This window comes from Arachis ipaensis, chromosome B4, assembly GCF_059453495.1.
Source record: "Arachis ipaensis isolate K30076 ecotype BB chromosome B4, ASM5945349v1, whole genome shotgun sequence".
NCBI classification, from domain to species: domain Eukaryota; kingdom Viridiplantae; phylum Streptophyta; class Magnoliopsida; order Fabales; family Fabaceae; genus Arachis; species Arachis ipaensis.
The window spans coordinates 120,489,298-120,511,142 of NC_142439.1; the positions used below are offsets into that span (position 1 = coordinate 120,489,298).

At 35.0% G+C, this 21,845-nt stretch overlaps 2 protein-coding genes across 2 annotated transcripts; one reads left to right on the forward strand and one right to left on the reverse strand.

The window, feature by feature from the left end:
* Positions 1-4,629: 4,629 nt before the first annotated feature.
* On the forward strand, positions 4,630-11,435 carry LOC148568985 (uncharacterized). Its single transcript, XM_088485845.1, has 2 exons — positions 4,630-5,737; positions 11,410-11,435. Exons 1-2 carry the CDS (start codon positions 4,630-4,632, stop codon positions 11,433-11,435), a joined length of 1,134 nt encoding a protein of 377 aa, XP_088341971.1.
* Positions 11,436-14,728: 3,293 nt separating this feature from the next.
* Positions 14,729-16,420, reverse strand: LOC110271169 (uncharacterized). Its single transcript, XM_088483476.1, has 4 exons — positions 16,330-16,420; positions 16,009-16,061; positions 15,024-15,158; positions 14,729-14,776 (listed from the first exon to the last, which is right to left on the reverse strand). The coding sequence occupies exons 1-4, from the start codon at positions 16,418-16,420 to the stop codon at positions 14,729-14,731; spliced, it is 327 nt and encodes a 108-aa protein (XP_088339602.1).
* Positions 16,421-21,845: the final 5,425 nt, after the last annotated feature.

Genomic DNA, 21,845 nt, shown 5'->3' on the forward strand with positions numbered 1-21,845 from the left:
TAATGTCCTGTTTTATACTAAATTTCACTCTTTATATTGTATATAGGTTTAGTTCTTCTGTTAGTTTTTAAAGTTTTATTAAATTTTTAATTAAGTTTTTATATTTTTTTAATTGGGTTTTTACACTGCTATTAGTTTTATAATTAGGTTCTTTATAGTGTAAAAAATAATAGAATTAACTGAATATTTCTTTGCAAATTGAAGGTATTCATAATTAAAAACCTAACTAGATCTTTAACTACATGTATCTTTGGAGAAATATTTTATTAATTTTAACGTTTTTTTTATATAAAAAGGATTTAATTACAAAATTAAAAGTAGTATAGAGACTCAATTAAAAAAATATATATACATAAGAACCTAATTAAAAATTTAATGAAACTATAGGGACCAAAAGAATAATCAAACCTATTGTATATTAGTATTATTGCATTCTATCCATCATGAAAAAAATAGTATCTTTTTTCTGGTTTACAAGCTTGGCTTGTTTAGGTAAGCTTTTGAGAAAAAAAAAATTTTGAGTTGTTTTTTTAATTTTTTTTTAAAAAATAAAAATAATTTTATGTTTGGATATTTCATACAAAAATACCTTTTTATCTATCAATTATGTTTAGATATAATAATATAAAAGTACTTTTTGTTTATTTCTTATGTAGAATAAATCTTTTTTAAGAAAAAATATCTTTTTAAAAATATGTAAAATGTGCTTGTTTGGGTATCATTAAATAGATAAAAAAAAAATTTTATTTAAAAAAGATTTATTTTTTTAGTTGTTTGGTAAATTTTTAATAGTAAAAGTAAAAGTAGTAAAAAAATATCTTTTTTAAAAAATTACAATTTATATTTTTTTAAAAAAGATTTTTTTTTCTTTAAAAAAGATATTTTTCACATATAAATAAACAAAAAAATAATTTTATATTATTGTACCCAAACATAATTGATAGATAAAAAGATCCTTTTGTATGAGATATCCAAACATAAAATTACTTTTATTTTTTTAAAAGATCTTTTAAAAAAATAACACGAAAAAATATAATTTTTTAGACTAGTTATTTAGGGGATTACATTATTTATCATGTAATATTTTAATATAAAATATTTATTTTTGTTTTTGTCTCTAAAATTTAAAAAACTTTAGTTTTAGCTTCCGCAGTTAATTTGTTCCATTAAGTAGTTGATGTAACACGTTAAATAGTAATGTGACCAGCTGCAATATTAACATGGCAAGATGTATTATATAAATATTTAACAAAAGCGCTCGTCCAATCCAATTTAAATTGAAAATCGATTAAAATCGCACTAATTTAAATTAGATTATATTTCATTTTTAACAAATTAAACTACATAAATTAGATTGAATTTTATATTCACTTTTCAAAACTAAACCAATTCAAAAAACGTGATATAATATTATTATTTTATTATTAAATTTAAACTGAACATATAATATATATATATATATATATATATATATATATATATATATAATTTGTTACTTATTTTTATCTTATTTATATATTATTATTTGAATTTTTTTTGAAATAAAATAAAAAATTATTATTTTCCCAAACACGATTTTTGAACTTTAATTCTCCAAATACAATTTTTTTTGTTTAGAACAAGTTTGCTGTGTAAACCCCGGTTAAATTAGTAGATAATTAGTTAATAAATTATTTTTTAATAAGGAGGATTAGAAATGCAAATATTATATCAAAATAGGGTAGAGCTCATCGAAACGAGAATTTTGACACTAATTTTGAAGAAAACGGTCCAAGAATGGACCGAAAGGACCGAACCGGTTGAACCGGACCCGAACCGGGCTATCGGTCCAACCGGACCAGCCCTTTTAAGTGAACCCAAGCCTTTGTCCCCCTCATTTCAACGTGAACGAAGCTGAAAGCTTCAGAGGGAAAAGAAGAACGAGACATTCCCGTAAACCCTCACGTTAACTTCCGTACGCCGTAACTTCTCCGTTCGAGCTCCGATCGCCGCACCGTTTGCGGCCACGCGTTCACCGCGTCGAGCTCTACATTTCTACCGGAACAATTTCATAGGTAACTTGCTATTTCACTCTCAGCTTCATCTTCCCCCAATTTTCGAATTTTAAGTGGGAATATTGAATTTCTTTGATTTCTGATGTTTTAGGATCCAATTAGCTTGAGAGAAACGTTCACTCTTGCTTATGTGAAGCTTGGGTAAGGTGAGGATATGATAATTCTATTTTAATTTCATTAAATTTGAGCTTTGAGTATTAAATTGGGTATATATGTATTATGAATGTGTATTAGGTTGAAAATAAATAATTGGAGCTTGAAATTGTGAATACTGGAACTTGGAGGAAGCGGATTAGTTGAGTTTTGAGGGGCTGTTTTGGTTTTGAATAAATAGCTTTGGTCGTTACGTGGAAATCGGCTAAGGTATGGTTTAGGTTTCTTGCATTTAATATATAATGTTCTGTGAAAACTTAGGCTAGATGACCATTGGATAAGTTGGAATGCAGGTGTATGTTTAATGTTTAGTAATTTATCGATGAATATATTTGGTTGAAGTTTATTGGATAATTAGTTTTTAATTTTGGATGGTGAATGTTGTTATGTTAATTTGGAGAGAATTATGGTTGAATGTTATTGTTGATTAACTAATGATTTGGTGAATTATTGATTTGAGGTATAACTATTGTGGAGGTTGTTGTGATAATGAGGTATTTTGTGTTAAAAGCCTAGGATTTGTGAACTATGATCCTTAGTTGAATTTTGGTTGTTGGATTTGAATATTGTATGAGTTTAATTGTTGATTTGAAGTAGATTTATTGTGGTGATTGTTATGATGATGAGGAAGGGTATGTTGAATTGAAAAGAAAGCAGGTTTGGACCCGAAAAGGGTGGCAAAGTCCGAGTTTTAGAGGAGATGCTGCCGAAATTTTATAAAAAATTAGAGATTTTATTTAGATGATTATTTAAAAGAGATTTAGATTTAAAGGTTATATGGTTTGATTTTGAGTTATTAAGATAGTGAGTATGTTTTAAGTTTGAAGTTTGATTCTTAGAAAAGAATGAATTATGTTTTGAATTGAAACTATTGATGGATGGAATGGGAGGTGATATAATGAAGGATAAGGATTGAATATGTTTAATGTATGATGATGAATGAGATGCAATTGGGAATGATGTGGATGTTGATGAATTATAATTGAATTATTTATATGGCTTATGAATTTGAATAATCTGAGATACGAGATTCCCTGGATTAAGTGCCGTGGCTTGCCACCACGTGTACCAGGTTGAGACTCGATACTCTGTTGACCCTACGACGTAAGTGTGACCGGGCACTATATAAATTCCCGGGAATGTTACCCCCATTGAGCAATATTGATTATTTGAGAAAAAGCTATGCATAGACTCTTGGGGATGCACGTCGGGGGACAGTCTAAGGACAATTCAGACTTGTCGGGTTGGCTGGATAACCGACAGATGAGCCTCATCAGCCATAGGACAGGCATGCATCATATGCATATTACTTGAATTACTTGCTTGTGCTCTAATTGGGTGTGCCTATCTGTATTTGCCATGCTAAATGTGTATTTGTTACCTGCAGTAGTTGTAACTTTCTTGTGTTTGCCTTTATCTGTTTATTTGTCTGTGAAAATGCATGATGGAATTGGAGGTATGGAGGAATGGCAGTATAGGACTTAGATTTAAGGTTAAGTTAAGTTAGGATTAAATATTTCTAGGAAACCACCTTTTATGGCTTCTGTTTAATACTTTAAGCTCTACAATCTGAGTGTCGGCGTTCTAGGATTGCCTTTGGCATTCCCAGGACCTTATATATTATGTGTGTGGCACCTTTACCATACTGAGAACCTCCGGTTCTCATTCCATACTATGTTGTTAATTTTCAGATGCAGGTCGAGAGGCATCTCGTTAGGCGTCTGGACTCTTGAAGCGGAGTGGTTACTGGGATATTTTGTTATGCTATGATGTATATATATGTACTTAGTTTTCTCTCCGCATGATTTATTCTTTTTGATCCTCTTAGAGGTTTATGGAGAGGCAGGATTGTGTATATGTACTTTTGGGTTTTGGATATGTAGGTATATATATGTGTAAATATTCTCCGGCCAGTCTTGACTTCGCAGGCTGAGTTAGGAGCTTGATATTTTGTATCTTTGGCACTCTATTCCTACTTCTGTTATCTTATGTTTGACAGTTACAGTTTTCTTAGCATGCAAGTTAACTCGTTCCTTGAGCGTTGCGCTTTTATATCGCGATTTTTATTTTCCCTATCCTTCAAGGCTCCTAGCATATTATAACTCTTCTGCTATTATATGTACTTATTTTATTTTCGAGGTCGTAATACCACATCACCTCTGTTTTACGACTTAAGCGTAAAGCTTTGTGTGGTAGGGTGTTACATTATGGTATCAGAGCAGTTCGTTCCTATAGAGCCTGAAAGACGGACTGATTGTGCTTCTGTGCATTCTCTGTATATGTGTGTATGTGCTATTAGGATATCTGATTGATATATATGGCATAAACGTTTGTGAGCATGCATTTGGAACTTAAAGCATTAGACCTGCGATATTGAGACTGATCAACTTAATATCACTTGTTTGGTGTGTATAGGGACCAGATGTCGACTCGCGGACGCGGTCGCGGGCGAGGTAGAGGTAGGACAGGCACCGTTACTCCTGTACCCACAGGGACTGATCCAGTAGACTTTATGGCTGCCTTGGGAAATATGGCTGCAGCTATGCAGGCAACAGCTGAGGCCTTGGGTAATCATGGGAACAATAATGATGGAGACGGTCCTATGACACTTGCTACATTTCTGAAAGTTCACCCTCCGACTTTTAGGGGAACCTCAAATCCCACTGACGCAGATAATTGGATTCAGGCTATGGAAAGGGCGTTACAGGCACAACAGGTTCCTGAAGAGCAATGGGTTGAATTTGGGACTTATCAGTTGCAAGGTGAAGCTCAGTATTGGTGGCAGGGAACACGACGTATCCTGCAGCCTGATGGTGCTGCGATTCCTTGGGAGGTTTTCCGGACAGAGTTCTATAAGAAATATTTTCCTAATTCAGCTAGAAATGCCAAGGAACTTGAATTAATGCAGTTAAAACAGGGACAGATGACTGTTGCTGAGTATACTAGTAAGTTTGAGGAGTTATGTCGCTTTTCTCGTATCTGTCAAGGTGCACCTGAAGATTTTGCTGAATGGAAGTGTATTAAATATGAGGGAGGTCTTCGGAGCGATATTCTGAGCTTCGTTGCCCCAATGGAGATCAGGGTATTTTCTGAATTGGTGAATAAGAGTAGGGTGGCTGAGGATTGTGTGAGGAAGGCGGCAGCAGAGAAAGGGAGTTTGAGGATGCCTTTTCAGAGGCCTTCAGGGAGGAACTTTACTCCGAGAGGTAGGAATTTCAAGCGTGGAGGCTTTGTTCCACAGCAGACTCAGGGTCAGGGTAATTACAGAAGGCCGAATACCAATGCTAGTCAAGGAAAAAGGTTTGGGAAGCAGCCACAGCAGGATCTGAATTGTCAGAAGTGCGGGAAGTATCATCCTGGAGTTCCGTGCAGATTAGGACTTGGAGTATGCTATTCTTGTGGACAGCCCGGGCATATAGCTAGTAATTGCCCTGAGAAGAAGAAGTATGAGACTGGTAGGGTGCAACAGCCAGGGAGAGTATACACTACTTCTACCATTGGTGCTGAGGGATCTGAGACACTTATTAGAGGTAATTGTGAAATGGCTGGTAAAATCTTAAATGCTTTATTTGATTCAGGAGCGAGTCATTCATTTATTGCATTTGAAAAGGCCCATGAATTAAAATTGAGAATGGTGGTTCTAGGTTATGATTTGAAAGTATATAATGCTACTCATGAAGCTATGGTGACTAGGATAGAATGTCCACAAGTTCCTTTTCGAGTGCAACAGCGTGAATTTGTGCATGATTTGATTTGTTTGCCTATGACTGGTCTTGATCTCATTTTGGGATTGGATTGGTTATCCAAGAATCATGTTTTACTTGATTGTTCTGAAAAGTCAGTACAGTTTATGCCGGAAGGGTCAGAAGCACCGGTTGTGGTGAATAGTTACTATTTGAATTCTATGATAGTAAACTGTTCTGGAACTGAATGTCAGGGTATTATGTTATTAACTGCGGGAGTATCAGGTGATGATCAGAGTTTAGAGCAAATTCCGGTTGTATGTGAATTTCCAGATGTGTTTCCGGATGATATTAATGAATTTCCACCTAATCGGGAAGTTGAATTCGAAATTGAGTTGGCGCCTGGAGCCGGTCCGATTTCAATTACTCCTTATAGGATGTCGCCTTTAGAAATGGCTGAACTGAAGGCTCAGCTGGAAGATCTGTTGGGTAAGCATTTTATCCGACCAAGTGTTTCTCCGTGGGGAGCGCCAGTGTTACTGGTAAAGAAGAAGGATGGGAGTATGCGGCTGTGTGTCGATTATCGGCAATTGAATAAGATCACTGTGAAGAATAAATATCCGTTGCCTAGAATCGATGATCTAATGGATCAGTTACAGGGTGCCGGTGTATTTTCTAAGATTGATTTGCGATCCGGATATCATCAGATAAGGGTTAGAGACGAGGATATTCCGAAAACTGCTTTCAGAACCCGTTATGGTCATTATGAGTATACAGTGATGTCTTTCGGGTTAACTAATGCCCCGGCAGTATTTATGGATTATATGAACAGGATTTTTCGACCGTATCTGGACAAGTTTGTTATTGTCTTCATTGATGACATTCTTGTTTATTCTAAGACTGAAGAGGAACATGCTGATCATTTGCGAACTGTGCTGCAAATTCTGAAAGACAGGAAGTTATATGCTAAGCTATCTAAATGTGAGTTCTGGAAGAGTGAAGTGAAGTTTCTCGGCCACGTGGTGAGTAAGCAGGGGATAGCTGTGGATCCTGCTAAGGTGGAAGCAGTGATGAATTGGGAGCGACCAACTTCAGTGACAGAAATCAGGAGTTTCCTAGGTTTGGCGGGGTATTATCGTAGATTCATTAAGGGATTTTCACAGCTCGCCTTACCTTTAACTAAGTTGACTAGGAAGGATACGCCTTTTATCTGGACTCCGGAATGTGAAGAGAGTTTCCAGGCATTGAAGCACAAGTTGACTACTGCACCTGTATTGGTATTACCTGAACCAAGTGAACCATTTGAAGTGTATTGTGATGCATCTCTGAAAGGGCTAGGGTGCGTTCTGATGCAGCACCAGAATGTTGTAGCATACGCCTCACGGCAGTTAAGGCCGCATGAGATGAACTACCCGACACATGATTTAGAACTTGCTGCTGTTGTGTTTACTTTAAAGATTTGGAGGCACTATCTCTATGGTGTTAAGTTTCATGTTTTCTCAGACCATAAGAGTTTGAAGTATCTTTTTGAGCAGAAAGAGTTGAATATGCGTCAGAGGAGGTGGATGGAGCTTCTGAAAGATTATGATTTTGAATTGAATTATCATCCAGGAAAAGCGAATGTTGTAGCGGACGCTTTGAGTCGGAAGTCTTTATATGCAGCTTGGATGATGCTACGGGAGGAAGAGTTACTGAAGGCATTCCAAGGTTTGAATTTGGGAGTTAGAGAAGAATCTGGAATCCTGTGTTTGAGTCAGTTGCAAATTTCTAGTGATTTTAAATCAGAACTTCTGAAGGCTCATCAAGATAGTGAAGCGTTACGTAGGGTATTACCAGCAGTTGAACAGGGAAAACAGTGGAGAATGTCAGAAGGTCATGATGGTTTATGGAGGTTCAAGAACCGGATTATTGTGCCTAATGTTGGAGACCTACGACAAAGTATCTTGAAGGAAGCTCACAAGAGCGGGTTTTCAATTCACCCAGGGAGCACTAAAATGTATCAAGATCTGAAAGCGATGTTCTGGTGGCCAGGTATGAAGAATGATGTGGCATTGTATGTATCTAAATGTTTAACGTGTCAGAAGGTTAAGATTGAGCATCAGAGACCATCAGGGACCCTTCAGCCTTTGGAGATTCCACAATGGAAATGGGAGAGTATCGCAATGGATTTTGTAATAGATTTGCCTAGAACCCGATCTGGTTGTGACGCTATTTGGGTGGTTGTAGATCGACTAACAAAATCAGCTCACTTTCTTCCTATCCGAATAAGTTGCACAATGGAGGAATTGGCTCGAATGTATATCAAAGAGATTGTCAGGTTACATGGTGTGCCCTCTACTATTATATCTGATAGAGATCCCCGTTTTACATCAAGGTTCTGGGGAGCTTTTCAGCGTGCATTTGGGACTCAGTTAAGCTTGAGTACTGCGTATCACCCTCAGACAGATGGTCAGTCAGAAAGAACTATTCAGACCTTAGAAGATATGCTAAGGGCTTGTGTTTTGGACCAGCCTGCGAGCTGGGATCGGTATATGCCATTAATAGAATTTGCTTATAATAATAGTTATCATGCGAGCATCGGAATGGCTCCATATGAGGCTCTGTATGGCAGAAAATGTCAGTCTCCACTATGTTGGTATGAAACTGGAGAAAGGAGTTTGTTAGGGCCTGAAATGATAGCTGAAACGACTGAGCAGATAAAGAAGATTCGTAGTCGAATGCTTATAGCCCAGAGCCGCCAGAAGAGCTATGCTGATCAGAGGCGAAAGCCTTTGGAATTCGAAGAAGGAGAACATGTCTTTCTGAAAGTTACACCAACCACTGGAGTGGGAAGAGCTATTAAGACCAAGAAACTGAATCCTCGTTATATTGGACCGTTTGAGATTCTGAAGAGAATTGGACCAGTGGCTTATAGAATTGCCTTACCGCCGTACCTTTCGAATTTGCACGATGTGTTCCATGTGTCACAGCTTCGGAAGTATAATCCTGACGCAAGTCATGTTCTAGAACCAGAACCAATCCAAGTGAGAGAAGATCTAACACTCCCAGTAATTCCGGTGAGGATTGATGACACCAGTGTTAAACGATTACGAGGAAGGGAAGTATCATTGGTAAAAGTAGCTTGGAGACGAGCTGGTATCGAGGAACATACCTGGGAACTCGAATCAGATATGCAAAAGGACTATCCACATCTCTTTTCAGGTAACTATATTTGAATTTTGAGGGCAAAATTCTTTATTAGGTGGGTAGAATGTAAACCCCGGTTAAATTAGTAGATAATTAGTTAATAAATTATTTTTTAATAAGGAGGATTAGAAATGCAAATATTATATCAAAATAGGGTAGAGCTCATCGAAACGAGAATTTTGACACTAATTTTGAAGAAAACGGTCCAAGAATGGACCGAAAGGACCGAACCGGTTGAACCGGACCCGAACCGGGCTATCGGTCCAACCGGACCAGCCCTTTTAAGTGAACCCAAGCCTTTGTCCCCCTCATTTCAACGTGAACGAAGCTGAAAGCTTCAGAGGGAAAAGAAGAACGAGACATTCCCGTAAACCCTCACGTTAACTTCCGTACGCCGTAACTTCTCCGTTCGAGCTCCGATCGCCGCACCGTTTGCGGCCACGCGTTCACCGCGTCGAGCTCTACATTTCTACCGGAACAATTTCATAGGTAACTTGCTATTTCACTCTCAGCTTCATCTTCCCCCAATTTTCGAATTTTAAGTGGGAATATTGAATTTCTTTGATTTCTGATGTTTTAGGATCCAATTAGCTTGAGAGAAACGTTCACTCTTGCTTATGTGAAGCTTGGGTAAGGTGAGGATATGATAATTCTATTTTAATTTCATTAAATTTGAGCTTTGAGTATTAAATTGGGTATATATGTATTATGAATGTGTATTAGGTTGAAAATAAAAAATTGGAGCTTGAAATTGTGAATACTGGAACTTGGAGGAAGCGGATTAGTTGAGTTTTGAGGGGCTGTTTTGGTTTTGAATAAATAGCTTTGGTCGTTACGTGGAAATCGGCTAAGGTATGGTTTAGGTTTCTTGCATTTAATATATAATGTTCTGTGAAAACTTAGGCTAGATGACCATTGGATAAGTTGGAATGCAGGTGTATGTTTAATGTTTAGTAATTTATCGATGAATATATTTGGTTGAAGTTTATTGGATAATTAGTTTTTAATTTTGGATGGTGAATGTTGTTATGTTAATTTGGAGAGAATTATGGTTGAATGTTATTGTTGATTAACTAATGATTTGGTGAATTATTGATTTGAGGTATAACTATTGTGGAGGTTGTTGTGATAATGAGGTATTTTGTGTTAAAAGCCTAGGATTTGTGAACTATGATCCTTAGTTGAATTTTGGTTGTTGGATTTGAATATTGTATGAGTTTAATTGTTGATTTGAAGTAGATTTATTGTGGTGATTGTTATGATGATGAGGAAGGGTATGTTGAATTGAAAAGAAAGCAGGTTTGGACCCGAAAAGGGTGGCAAAGTCCGAGTTTTAGAGGAGATGCTGCCGAAATTTTATAAAAAATTAGAGATTTTATTTAGATGATTATTTAAAAGAGATTTAGATTTAAAGGTTATATGGTTTGATTTTGAGTTATTAAGATAGTGAGTATGTTTTAAGTTTGAAGTTTGATTCTTAGAAAAGAATGAATTATGTTTTGAATTGAAACTATTGATGGATGGAATGGGAGGTGATATAATGAAGGATAAGGATTGAATATGTTTAATGTATGATGATGAATGAGATGCAATTGGGAATGATGTGGATGTTGATGAATTATAATTGAATTATTTATATGGCTTATGAATTTGAATAATCTGAGATACGAGATTCCCTGGATTAAGTGCCGTGGCTTGCCACCACGTGTACCAGGTTGAGACTCGATACTCTGTTGACCCTACGACGTAAGTGTGACCGGGCACTATATAAATTCCCGGGAATGTTACCCCCATTGAGCAATATTGATTATTTGAGAAAAAGCTATGCATAGACTCTTGGGGATGCACGTCGGGGGACAGTCTAAGGACAATTCAGACTTGTCGGGTTGGCTGGATAACCGACAGATGAGCCTCATCAGCCATAGGACAGGCATGCATCATATGCATATTACTTGAATTACTTGCTTGTGCTCTAATTGGGTGTGCCTATCTGTATTTGCCATGCTAAATGTGTATTTGTTACCTGCAGTAGTTGTAACTTTCTTGTGTTTGCCTTTATCTGTTTATTTGTCTGTGAAAATGCATGATGGAATTGGAGGTATGGAGGAATGGCAGTATAGGACTTAGATTTAAGGTTAAGTTAAGTTAGGATTAAATATTTCTAGGAAACCACCTTTTATGGCTTCTGTTTAATACTTTAAGCTCTACAATCTGAGTGTCGGCGTTCTAGGATTGCCTTTGGCATTCCCAGGACCTTATATATTATGTGTGTGGCACCTTTACCATACTGAGAACCTCCGGTTCTCATTCCATACTATGTTGTTAATTTTCAGATGCAGGTCGAGAGGCATCTCGTTAGGCGTCTGGACTCTTGAAGCGGAGTGGTTACTGGGATATTTTGTTATGCTATGATGTATATATATGTACTTAGTTTTCTCTCCGCATGATTTATTCTTTTTGATCCTCTTAGAGGTTTATGGAGAGGCAGGATTGTGTATATGTACTTTTGGGTTTTGGATATGTAGGTATATATATGTGTAAATATTCTCCGGCCAGTCTTGACTTCGCAGGCTGAGTTAGGAGCTTGATATTTTGTATCTTTGGCACTCTATTCCTACTTCTGTTATCTTATGTTTGACAGTTACAGTTTTCTTAGCATGCAAGTTAACTCGTTCCTTGAGCGTTGCGCTTTTATATCGCGATTTTTATTTTCCCTATCCTTCAAGGCTCCTAGCATATTATAACTCTTCTGCTATTATATGTACTTATTTTATTTTCGAGGTCGTAATACCACATCACCTCTGTTTTACGACTTAAGCGTAAAGCTTTGTGTGGTAGGGTGTTACATGCTGCACCCCGGTGAACTCTATAAAAATTATAGAGTTCGCCTTACCCCCAACGAACTCCACTCGAATTTTAAAAACCCACGTTTTTAATCCATATCATCAACTCCAAAATAGTATATAGATCTCCAAACAGTATATAGGAGTACACAAAAATATACAGACATTAAGCATCGCTTCTTCAAGGAGATTTTTAATTATGAATTAAAAAAAAAACAAGTTATATTTAATAATGGCAACCATTATCATCGTCTCCAAAAATACACAGGTGCACCGGAATAAGCCATATTTAACAAGGATTTTTTTAATTTTAAATTAAAAAAATAACTATTTTCCAAAAATAAAATACGACTTATTCCTGTGTACTCTCATGTACTCTGGAAATGATGATAATGGTTACCATTGTTAACTTTCTAAACTCAATCTGATATATTTGAAGTGAAGTTCGTCGAGGTGCGACGAACTTGCCCAATTGCCAAAAAAAATCGTATTTAGGAAATTAAAATTCAAAAATCATGTTTGAGAAAATAATAATTTTTTATTTTATTTTAGTGAGAAAACCATTATTATTCAGTAAATATTCTGTGAATATAAAATAAGAATTGTTTTACTAACTTAAAAAGTTATTCCTGCCTTTAATAATAAAGTCTTAATTTTTTTTAAAATCAAATAAACTAAACCAATCCAAATAGCAATAGTTTGGATTGGATCGAATCAGATTTAAAAATAAAATCAAATGGATTCAATCCAAATACAACAAATTATATATTTCGAATCATATTATTTTTCTTTTAAAACCTATCCAAACACCTCTTGCTGTACAACTTACTTATGATTTCTGGTACATGATTACTGCTAATTATTCTATTTACTGGCCCACTTTTTTATTCTAATTCAAAAAAAGTGTTGTAATTATTGATGTTGTTCAACTGGATTAAATTTTCATGCAGTGTCTCTCCCAGGCTATGAATTATTAGAAACAAAGCACACTGTATGAAACAAATGGTACAAAACATTGGTGTTCATACGAAGAGGAAGTTGTTTGTTTTGTGGTGGTTGTTTTGTTTTGACAATGTCTTTCTACATGTTTGTTTTTTTTAAGAATCTGTTGTAAATATCTTGTGACAAGTTATTTATTTTTTTAATAGCAATACCGAAGGAAAACATTTAATTAATCGTAGGATATTTGTCTCATCGCCTCCTTTTGGATCGAGTATGTTAACAACAATCTAAAAAAATAGATTAAAGAGACGGGAAATTGACTTGCAAATGTGATTCCATTTTTAGGAACGGAAATGTCAACAATAGCTTTTGGGAACGGGAGCTTCGCCCAACAAAACCCCATGCTTCAAGAGTTCCTTTTTGCCAGCACTTTCTTTCTCCACCTAAGAGTCACTTTGTCAGTATTTGGGACTACTATCCCAGGATATTCGCAATGTAAAATAATATTTCACGTACATCCAATTATATATTACAACTTCAATATAAAATAATTATTTCTCACACTTATTACATGAACAGTAAATTAATATCCTAAAATTGGATATTATTGAATAATTATATATAATAATATTTTACTATATCAATGCATTAAAATTAAAATGTGTAATTTATATAATATCTTTTAACTAGACGACAATTAGCAGGCTTGTTCAATTTTGTGCAGACCAAGAATATAGCTATCACTACAAGAAAAATCACTTTTAGCGGCCATTTATTTTGTTTTTAGCGGCAATAAAAATAGCTGCTAATACATTTACCGGCAGTTAGACATTAGCCGTCTTATGCTTCGTCGCTAAAAGGTTTTAATGGCAATTATAATATTTGCCGGTAAAGACCTTTTTAATGGCCGCAAAAAGTATATAACTTTTAGCAACCATTTTCTTGGCAATTTATATGGCCACCAAAAGTAATTCTAAGATTGCAATGTTATTCACTTTTAGTAGCCATTACTATTGCCGCCAAAACCTATTTTACCAACAATTTATATGGCCACTAAAAATTATTCTAAAATTATAATGTTATTCACTTTTTGTTGTCATTACTATTTCTACTAAAATCTTAAGACTTTTTTTAGTTATATTATACTCATTTTCTTAGAAGCAACTAACTATTTTTTTCCTAGAATCTCAATTATTTTTGTCAACAATTATTATCATTATGCATAATATAAACATACTGAAATTAATTACTACAAAATGAGATATTTCATTAAACTCAAATATTGGTACATAAATTTCTCTTAAAAAGTAATAAATAATGTTATAAATCTAAACAACAAAAAATACGACGAGCCTATAATTATGCTAAAAGTAATATTATAAACATTATAGTCACCAAACACATTGACAGAGTAATAATGTTAACTTCAAAATGAAATATTATGCTACAAAATGGTAAACTTGGCATCTTTAGACTCAAGGAAAGGCCAAAGCTTCACCAGGTTTAGAATCAATAGCCATGTCCATGCAAGCAACAAAGAAGTGTTGATGAATCAGAGCATATAGACTTGGAGCAATCATGGTTCCATATTTTTAAAGCTCTCCAGGCATCAATGCTCATAAGCTGAGAATTCCAATAAGCTTAACTTCGGCTTCAATCTTTCCATCCTGGAGCAACAAAAACCATCACTTTCAATAATGTTTAAAGAGTGGTCACTTGATATTAGTGAATTTGTGCAACAAGAAAAAAAGCAAATCAAACTGTGATATTCTACTTGCCTGATAAAAATGCCAAAAAAATGCATACTCATAGTTAGCCACCGTGCATAGAAACGACACTGAAAGCTTTCTAGACCTTCGAACTTTTGCTAAGCCAATTTTCCAGTCTTGATGCTTCCAAAGAATTCCATGATCCTCTTCATGCAAACATACACAAAGATAGGAATAAAAAAAGTGCCAACATAAATTTATAAGCTTTTGAGTCTGCAATAAACACCAATAAATTACACTAAAAAGGTAGGAATGAAAGAAGTGCCAACATACACAAAGATGTTTTCAAGAGAATAAATGAGACATTTGAAATTTGTTAATATAAATAAAGATCATTCATCTAATGCATTTATCCGTTAAGTTCCTAGAACACAGAAGTACACTTGTTATTACCTGATAATAGAATTTCAGTTCCTCTTGACTGCTAATAATTTCTATGTCAGAATTTCTGGCAGATCCATTTCCAAAATCAAGAAACAATGATTGTCCTAGAAAGTCTTCCAATAGTGGACTTTGTATGTGCTCCATCTTTATATATATATACAAAATGAGTGTCTAAAAAGTGTAAGGTCTAATTTTTCACTTAAAACTATTTAGTTCAAATATAGTTCTATTCTTATTTTTGTAGTAGTCTTAGCAATTTTTACTTGATTGATTAAAGAAACTTTTAACTTCAAAGTTTGAACAAATATATACTATATACATGCATGATTAAATTGAATTCAGGTTTATTATCTAACCAGCTTTCATTCTTTTTCACTCTTACACAAGGATTGATATTATTTTCAAAGTTGTAGAAATATATGTTGTGTCATAAAATGAATTCTATTTTTTATTCAATTATTGCAACGTTGTAGAAATATATTTGAAGTTCAATGATTAGGTACTTTATCCTATGTAGCATATATCTATCTGTTCAACGCTTCACTAAAGGGATGAAGCTTACTAGCTAGAATGTGCAATTTAGTACTTTTCCTCTTTCAAACATGGAAATTAAATGATGATATATAATTATATATATGTTCATGTCCTTGATAGTTGTACTTTGATTTTACCTTTGTAGAGATAAAATACTTTATTTCTGTTTCTGGAAACACAAATAGCCTAAAGAATTAAAAAATACACCAAATCAATCAAATTTAAAGAAACACGAGTCCAATGCTAACAATGGTTATAAGGTTAATGACAGAGTCAATTCATACATATCATTAATCACTTTGTCTTCTGAAAAAGCAAGTTACTTTGCTCAAACCCAAAATGGAACAAATATCAGAGAAAACAAATTACCTGCAATATAACTAGGATGCAATTGGAAAAAAAAAAAGAAGAGAAGGGGATTTTAAAAGTAGCATAAGGTGAAATGAAAGAGATTAATAACCTGCCACTGAAGATACTCCATCATTGATAATTTTACGTTCGTCTTCTTGTTGGCTTCAAAGAAAAAAGGGGTATCATATAAATTGATTATTAACCAAAGCACATTTACAAATAATGCACTTAAAAAATTAAAATTTTGTTATAAATCAAACAAAACAAACAACAAAATTTTTTATCTCAATATAAACTATGACTCAATAAAATTTTCCATTTTGTTTGTTCACTTTTGGACATGGTAATTGATATTTCCATCAAAACATTAGCTACAAATTGCAGCTTAAAAAAATAATTCGACCCCCTCCAGTCATCAGAATTTACTTACAAAAAGAACAGACTTGTTGAAGTGCTGTCACCCCTTTGTCAGTACAACCTGCAACAACCTTTATCTTTGAGCAGTTGAGTTTTCTTTTCATTAACAAATTTGCCAAGTGAACCTTCTACTATACTGCATTGAGAAAAGAGTACAAGAGCAAGAAGTGGATTAGTTAACTAAACAAATTCAGAAAGATAATTCAATAAAACATACTTTTAACATGCAATTTAAAAAACAAGTAATAGGTCATGGATTTATCATAGACATCATACTAATGTACAAAAGAGAGTGAATTTTGTAACATTAAAGCCCAATTTGCTCATTTCTTAAGTCCGCAATAAGGGAAAAATGCTCTTGCCTTTGAACGGTACTCAATCCTGGTTGCTTTTGCCACCCATCAAAAGATGCCCCGTGGTATGAAAGAACAATTTTGAAAGTCACTCGCCCACCTTCCATGGCGATCTTCAGATGAAACACTTTCCAACTTAGTCTCATCAGAAAGTGCTGGAATTCTAGTATCATTATGATCAAGAACTGTCTGTTAGAAAGTCATAAATCAAGACAATAAACACACAAATACTTGAAGATAATCAATCGCGCATACATAATCATGCATGATCTTCAAGAAGCACATAGCATCAAAGTGTATCAAACCTCAAAGGAAAATGTTCTTCTAAGTTGAACCACCTTGAGCTGGGAAAAAAAGAAAAAGAAAAATGTTCTTCCTTCTTTTTTCTCTTTCTCTTCTTTTTCTTTGTTGATCAAAGTCAAATAGAATTATGCAAAATCCCTTGAATCAAGGTACTCCTCTTCATCCAACAATTTCTATGCTAGCTAAAATGCATTGTAAATTACATGTTTACCTATTTCTTTCAAAAGCTGATTTTCTTTTTTATTTTTCATTTTCATTTTCAATTTCTCCCTCACTTCAAAGTCTTCCTTAGTTGTCATTCCACTCAAACTAAGATTCATAAATATAACAAACAAAAGCATTTGGTGGAGCAATAGTAATAAACATGTGTGAGAAAAGAGAATAGTACCGGTGATGTGGTAAGCTCAACACAGCAACTAGAAGAAAAACAAGAAATCGGCGAGAATGCAGTAGTAAGAGGAGCTGCCATTGGAGAAAAAGAGAACAAACTGAAATATAAAAAAATCAAAATAATTAGGAAGATTCACGTTATTATAACCTAATTTCATAACAAATTTGGCCGTTCACTAAGCTTCAACGTTAAAACGACGAACAATTGCGATCGGAAGCTATGATCTCCACCGCTTTCGGAGTAGTTGGAGAAGGTGTAGTTGTTGCCGAAATCCACAGCTACAAGTTGTCAGCAATTCTACTCAGAAGGATGATGCAGCAACAGAGGCTCTGGAACTGGAGGACGTTGGCGATGGTGGATCTGAGACAACTGAGGTGGAGAATAGATGAAACATAAATCGAGATGCAGTTTGAATGAGTGGAAAAGAGTAATTGGCGGTGGCAAGGCCTACGGCGGCGGTAATCGGCGATGGAAGGAAGTGAGTTCGACGGAAGAGAGTTTTGTGGCTTTACCCAGGGCATGAACTTTTTACCCAGAAACATGAACATAGCTTTTTTATTTTCTCTTTTTTTTTTCAATCAATTTACTTTAAGAACACCTTTTACCGGTAATAATATTAATGGCCGTTATTAATTTTGAAAAAATTAAAAATAAAAGTACAAAGATAATAATTTAGTGGCAATAATAATTACCATTATAACATATATTAATAATGACAAATATATAATGGCCACAAAAACATAGGTTAAATTAAAAAAATAGTAACCATTGTATTATGGCCGCTAAAATTTTTTCGCTAAAAATGATTTTTGTTGTAGTGTACGGTGCTATGTACGTATGACCTAAGTTCCTACATTAAATTATAAGGTATACCAATTTTGATGATCCTTTACTCATAAGCTTATTTTGTGATTGATTTCATTTTGTTTGAAATTTATTTTATTTTATTTTTTCGTGCAAAAGAAGTAATATATGATGGGCAGATCAATGGAGAATGTTGGATCTGAGTTCGAAGATTTTGAGACAGTGGTGATACTATTTTACTTTAAGATCCTAAAGAAGATTCATGCATGATGATTTGATGAAAAGATAAAAACAATATATCTTTTTCACTAATGACTGCGAATTTCAATTTTTAAAGATTGTACGTAAAATTGTGTTGCAAAATCCCTTATAGAATTAAATAAAACATGTGTTGGTCTTTCCTTTGTAAATATGTAATACTAATGTCTCAACTCTAAAGCTATAAATAAAAGTCAAGTCATATAGATACATTCTTATAGTATGTATTAAAGTTAACAAAAATAATACAAAAATACAGTGAATAAGTGGAACTTAATGAAATGATTGGATTTGAAATTTATTCTAAAATTTTTGTAATTTGTTCTTTCGTATGATACATTCTTTGTATGAGAAATACGTAAAATATGAAAAAAATCTTTGCCTAAATCATAAAAAATTTTCTTTTTCCATTCCTGAACCATATGTTCATCATCAACTAACCAAAGATGCTTTCCAATTTTATCTGAATACTTAACATAAATTTTAATTTTATCTTTTATTATTTAAATATATTTTTATACATTTACTTATTTTTATTCCTTCTATCCTTCAATGATTCCACCACCTCCACCACAGCTAAAAACGCCACCACCACCATTGCTATCACTGGTGCTGCTGCTACCACCTTCACCATATTTATCTTTATCATCAAAAGATAAATTTTGTTGGAAGAAAGAGATGGATCTAAAGGTAATGCTTGAGAAAGTGAATCGCAAGGACTCCTTCAGCTGCAAGATATCTTGAATTCAAAAGAAAAGCATAAGTTATATGTACATTGCCCCAACTATTCTAGTTTATCATAAAAGTAACAAGAAATTTTTTGTATACAAACATGTTGTATATAGCAAACAAATTAAAAGAAAATGTAATTACCTACTCAAGAATCATAATAAAAAGTTTTGGTACTTTATTGACTTGATTTGATATTGTCATGGTTGTTATCACCACCTGTGCATATGAAATTAAAAAACCATCGAAATATGTAATGATTTTTGGCATGGCATTGGCAAGAGAAAGGAGCCATTGTTAGCACTAAAGCTATTTAGAGAATACATAAGATTAACAAATTTTATTGTAACACCCTACCATACAGAGTCTTATGCTTAAGTTATAATTCAGAGATGGCAAGGTATTACGACCTCTAAAACCAAAAATTTAGTACGTATAGTAGTATGAATAAGGATTTATAACTAGGAGCCTTTGTCAAAAAGGGGTAAACAAAAACCGCAACTCGAAAGCGTAACACTCCGATCGATAACGTAACGAGCAAAGGATAAGCTAACGCAAGATCATATATATAAAGAATGTCAAAAACAGGAATATCAAGACTCAAAATCCGGTTGCGAAGATAACCGGTCCAAGCATAGCAATATATACATATAATAAAATAAGGAAAATCCCAAGGAAAACCCAAAGGGACACAAATACAGAAACCTATTCTCCAAAATCTCCTATAAGAGGAGTCATCACAGTTTGTACTATTTAATGGAGATAAAAGTATCTAAACAAGATATATAAACCAAAACAGAGCCCCGAGAATAAAGATCTTCGCTAATCCAGAAGTCTCCAGCATGCCTCAGCGAGAAACCTCACATCCTGCATCTGAAAACCACAAAATCCGCATGAGTGAGAACCAGAGGTCCCCAGCATGGTGATAGCTTCCACATATATAATACATAATAATAGAGGAAAGCCGAAGGCAATCCTAGAACTTCCTCCAGATAATATCAGAGCTTATAAACAAGCTAAACCGTAAGTGGCAACTTACTAAAGGTCCTTCAGTCTAACTAATACTTCCCTTTCCAATTCCTTCAGACCTCCCAACCACCAGCAGGAGTATAATATAGCAAACGCAGTTATATCAGACAAGAGATATACAAATAAAAACAATTAAGGCATTTAGACAAATAGCAAGTAATATGCAGTCAAATAAGCAATCTCAAACAATTCACATAGAATGCATATGATGAATGCCTGTCCCTAGTGGCTGATGATATCATCTGTCGGTTATAGAGCCAACCCGACAAGTCCTGGTAGCTAACCATTGGACTGTCCCTCTGTGGCACATCCCCAACTCGAGTTATACTCATCATAAACTTGATCATAATCATGATCCATATCCATCACCCTCACTGGTGAATATTTACGGGGGCGAGCTCATCCGGGACTTTCACAGTGCCCGGCCACACTTACGACATAGGGTTAACAGAGCTTCGAGTCTCAACCTGGAGCACGTGGTGGCTAGCCACTGCTTCCTCCCAGGGAAACCCTCATCTCCGATAGTGGAAGTGCAAACATTCACAATTCATTCAACAGCATATATGCATTTATACTTAGCCATAATCATGGCTCCGCCGTAACATGGCAATACTCTAGCCATCTGGCTCACAGTTAAATCCATAACCAGCCAATTCATTAACAATTACAGCCCTTCGGCCCATGGCATAACAAGCACTTCCACCGCCATCCTCCACATCTCACATAATCATCTTTGATCCTCATTGATCAATCATTTTTCCCTTGCTTCACTCGCAAGTTACCACATTCGCTAGCCCCTCTTCTCATGCTAGGCATATCATAATGATTTAAGACACAAATGGTGAGATCGGAGGCTTAGAAGTATGAAATTTGGCTTTTAAAACTCAAACATCAACTTTGGGATGAAAACAGGGCCACGCGTACGCGCACTCCACGCGCACGCGCGGATGGCCAAAAACTCATCGACGCGAAAGCGTCAGCCACGCGTACGCGTGGGTGCTCTTGCGCCCCAGGCACAAAACTGGCACAACTTTGGCACAACTCTCGGAAAAATGGCTGGGCATTTGGTGCAGCGCATCGACGCGCTCGCGCACACCGCGCGCACGCATGGATGGTGCTTTCTTGAAGAACGGCGCGTACGCGCCAGGTGTGCCTACGCGCCGAGGGTCATTCTGCTAAAAATTTTCTAAGTTAAAAACTGCAGAATTCACAGATTCAACCCCCAATCTTCCGACAGACATAACTTTCTCATTTTAAATCGTTTTTCACCCGTTTTTCGAACGGCATGGACATCCCGGATCCAATTTCATTTCTAAATAGATTTGGCACAAATCAGAGATCCGTAGTCCAAGTTATGTCTCGTCAAAGTATGCCCAAAAACCATATTTTCATACAAAACCACAAAGTGCCATTTTCAAAACAAGCCACTTTCAACTCTTTTCAAAATCAATCAAAACATGCCAATTTCATCCCTTTTCTTTGAAATCAATCAAAATGTACCAATATCAATATCAAGCCATCCTCAACTCACACATTGACACTTTACCAAAATTTCCAAAACCACATCCAACCATTTTAACACTTCTCAATCAAATGGCTAAAGGACAAACACAATATCATATCATACATCCTTCCTCATCCCAATTTCCAATAATACCATTT

Bases quoted from the DNA above. Each gene is read 5' to 3' on its own strand.
- LOC148568985 (XM_088485845.1), top strand. From the start codon at position 4,630: ATGTCGACTCGCGGACGCGGTCGCGGGCGAGGTAGAGGTAGGACAGGC. The intron at 5,738-11,409 runs GTAATTGTGAAA...GTTAATTTTCAG, and splicing joins ATCTGAGACACTTATTAGAG to ATGCAGGTCGAGAGGCATCT.
- LOC110271169 (XM_088483476.1), bottom strand. From the start codon at position 16,420: ATGAAAAGAAAACTCAACTGCTCAAAGATAAAGGTTGTTGCAGGTTGT. The intron at 16,062-16,329 runs GTAAGTAAATTC...TTTTCTTTGAAG, and splicing joins TCAACAAGTCTGTTCTTTTT to CCAACAAGAAGACGAACGTA. The intron at 15,159-16,008 runs GTTATTAATCTC...ATATATATAAAG, and splicing joins TGGAGTATCTTCAGTGGCAG to ATGGAGCACATACAAAGTCC.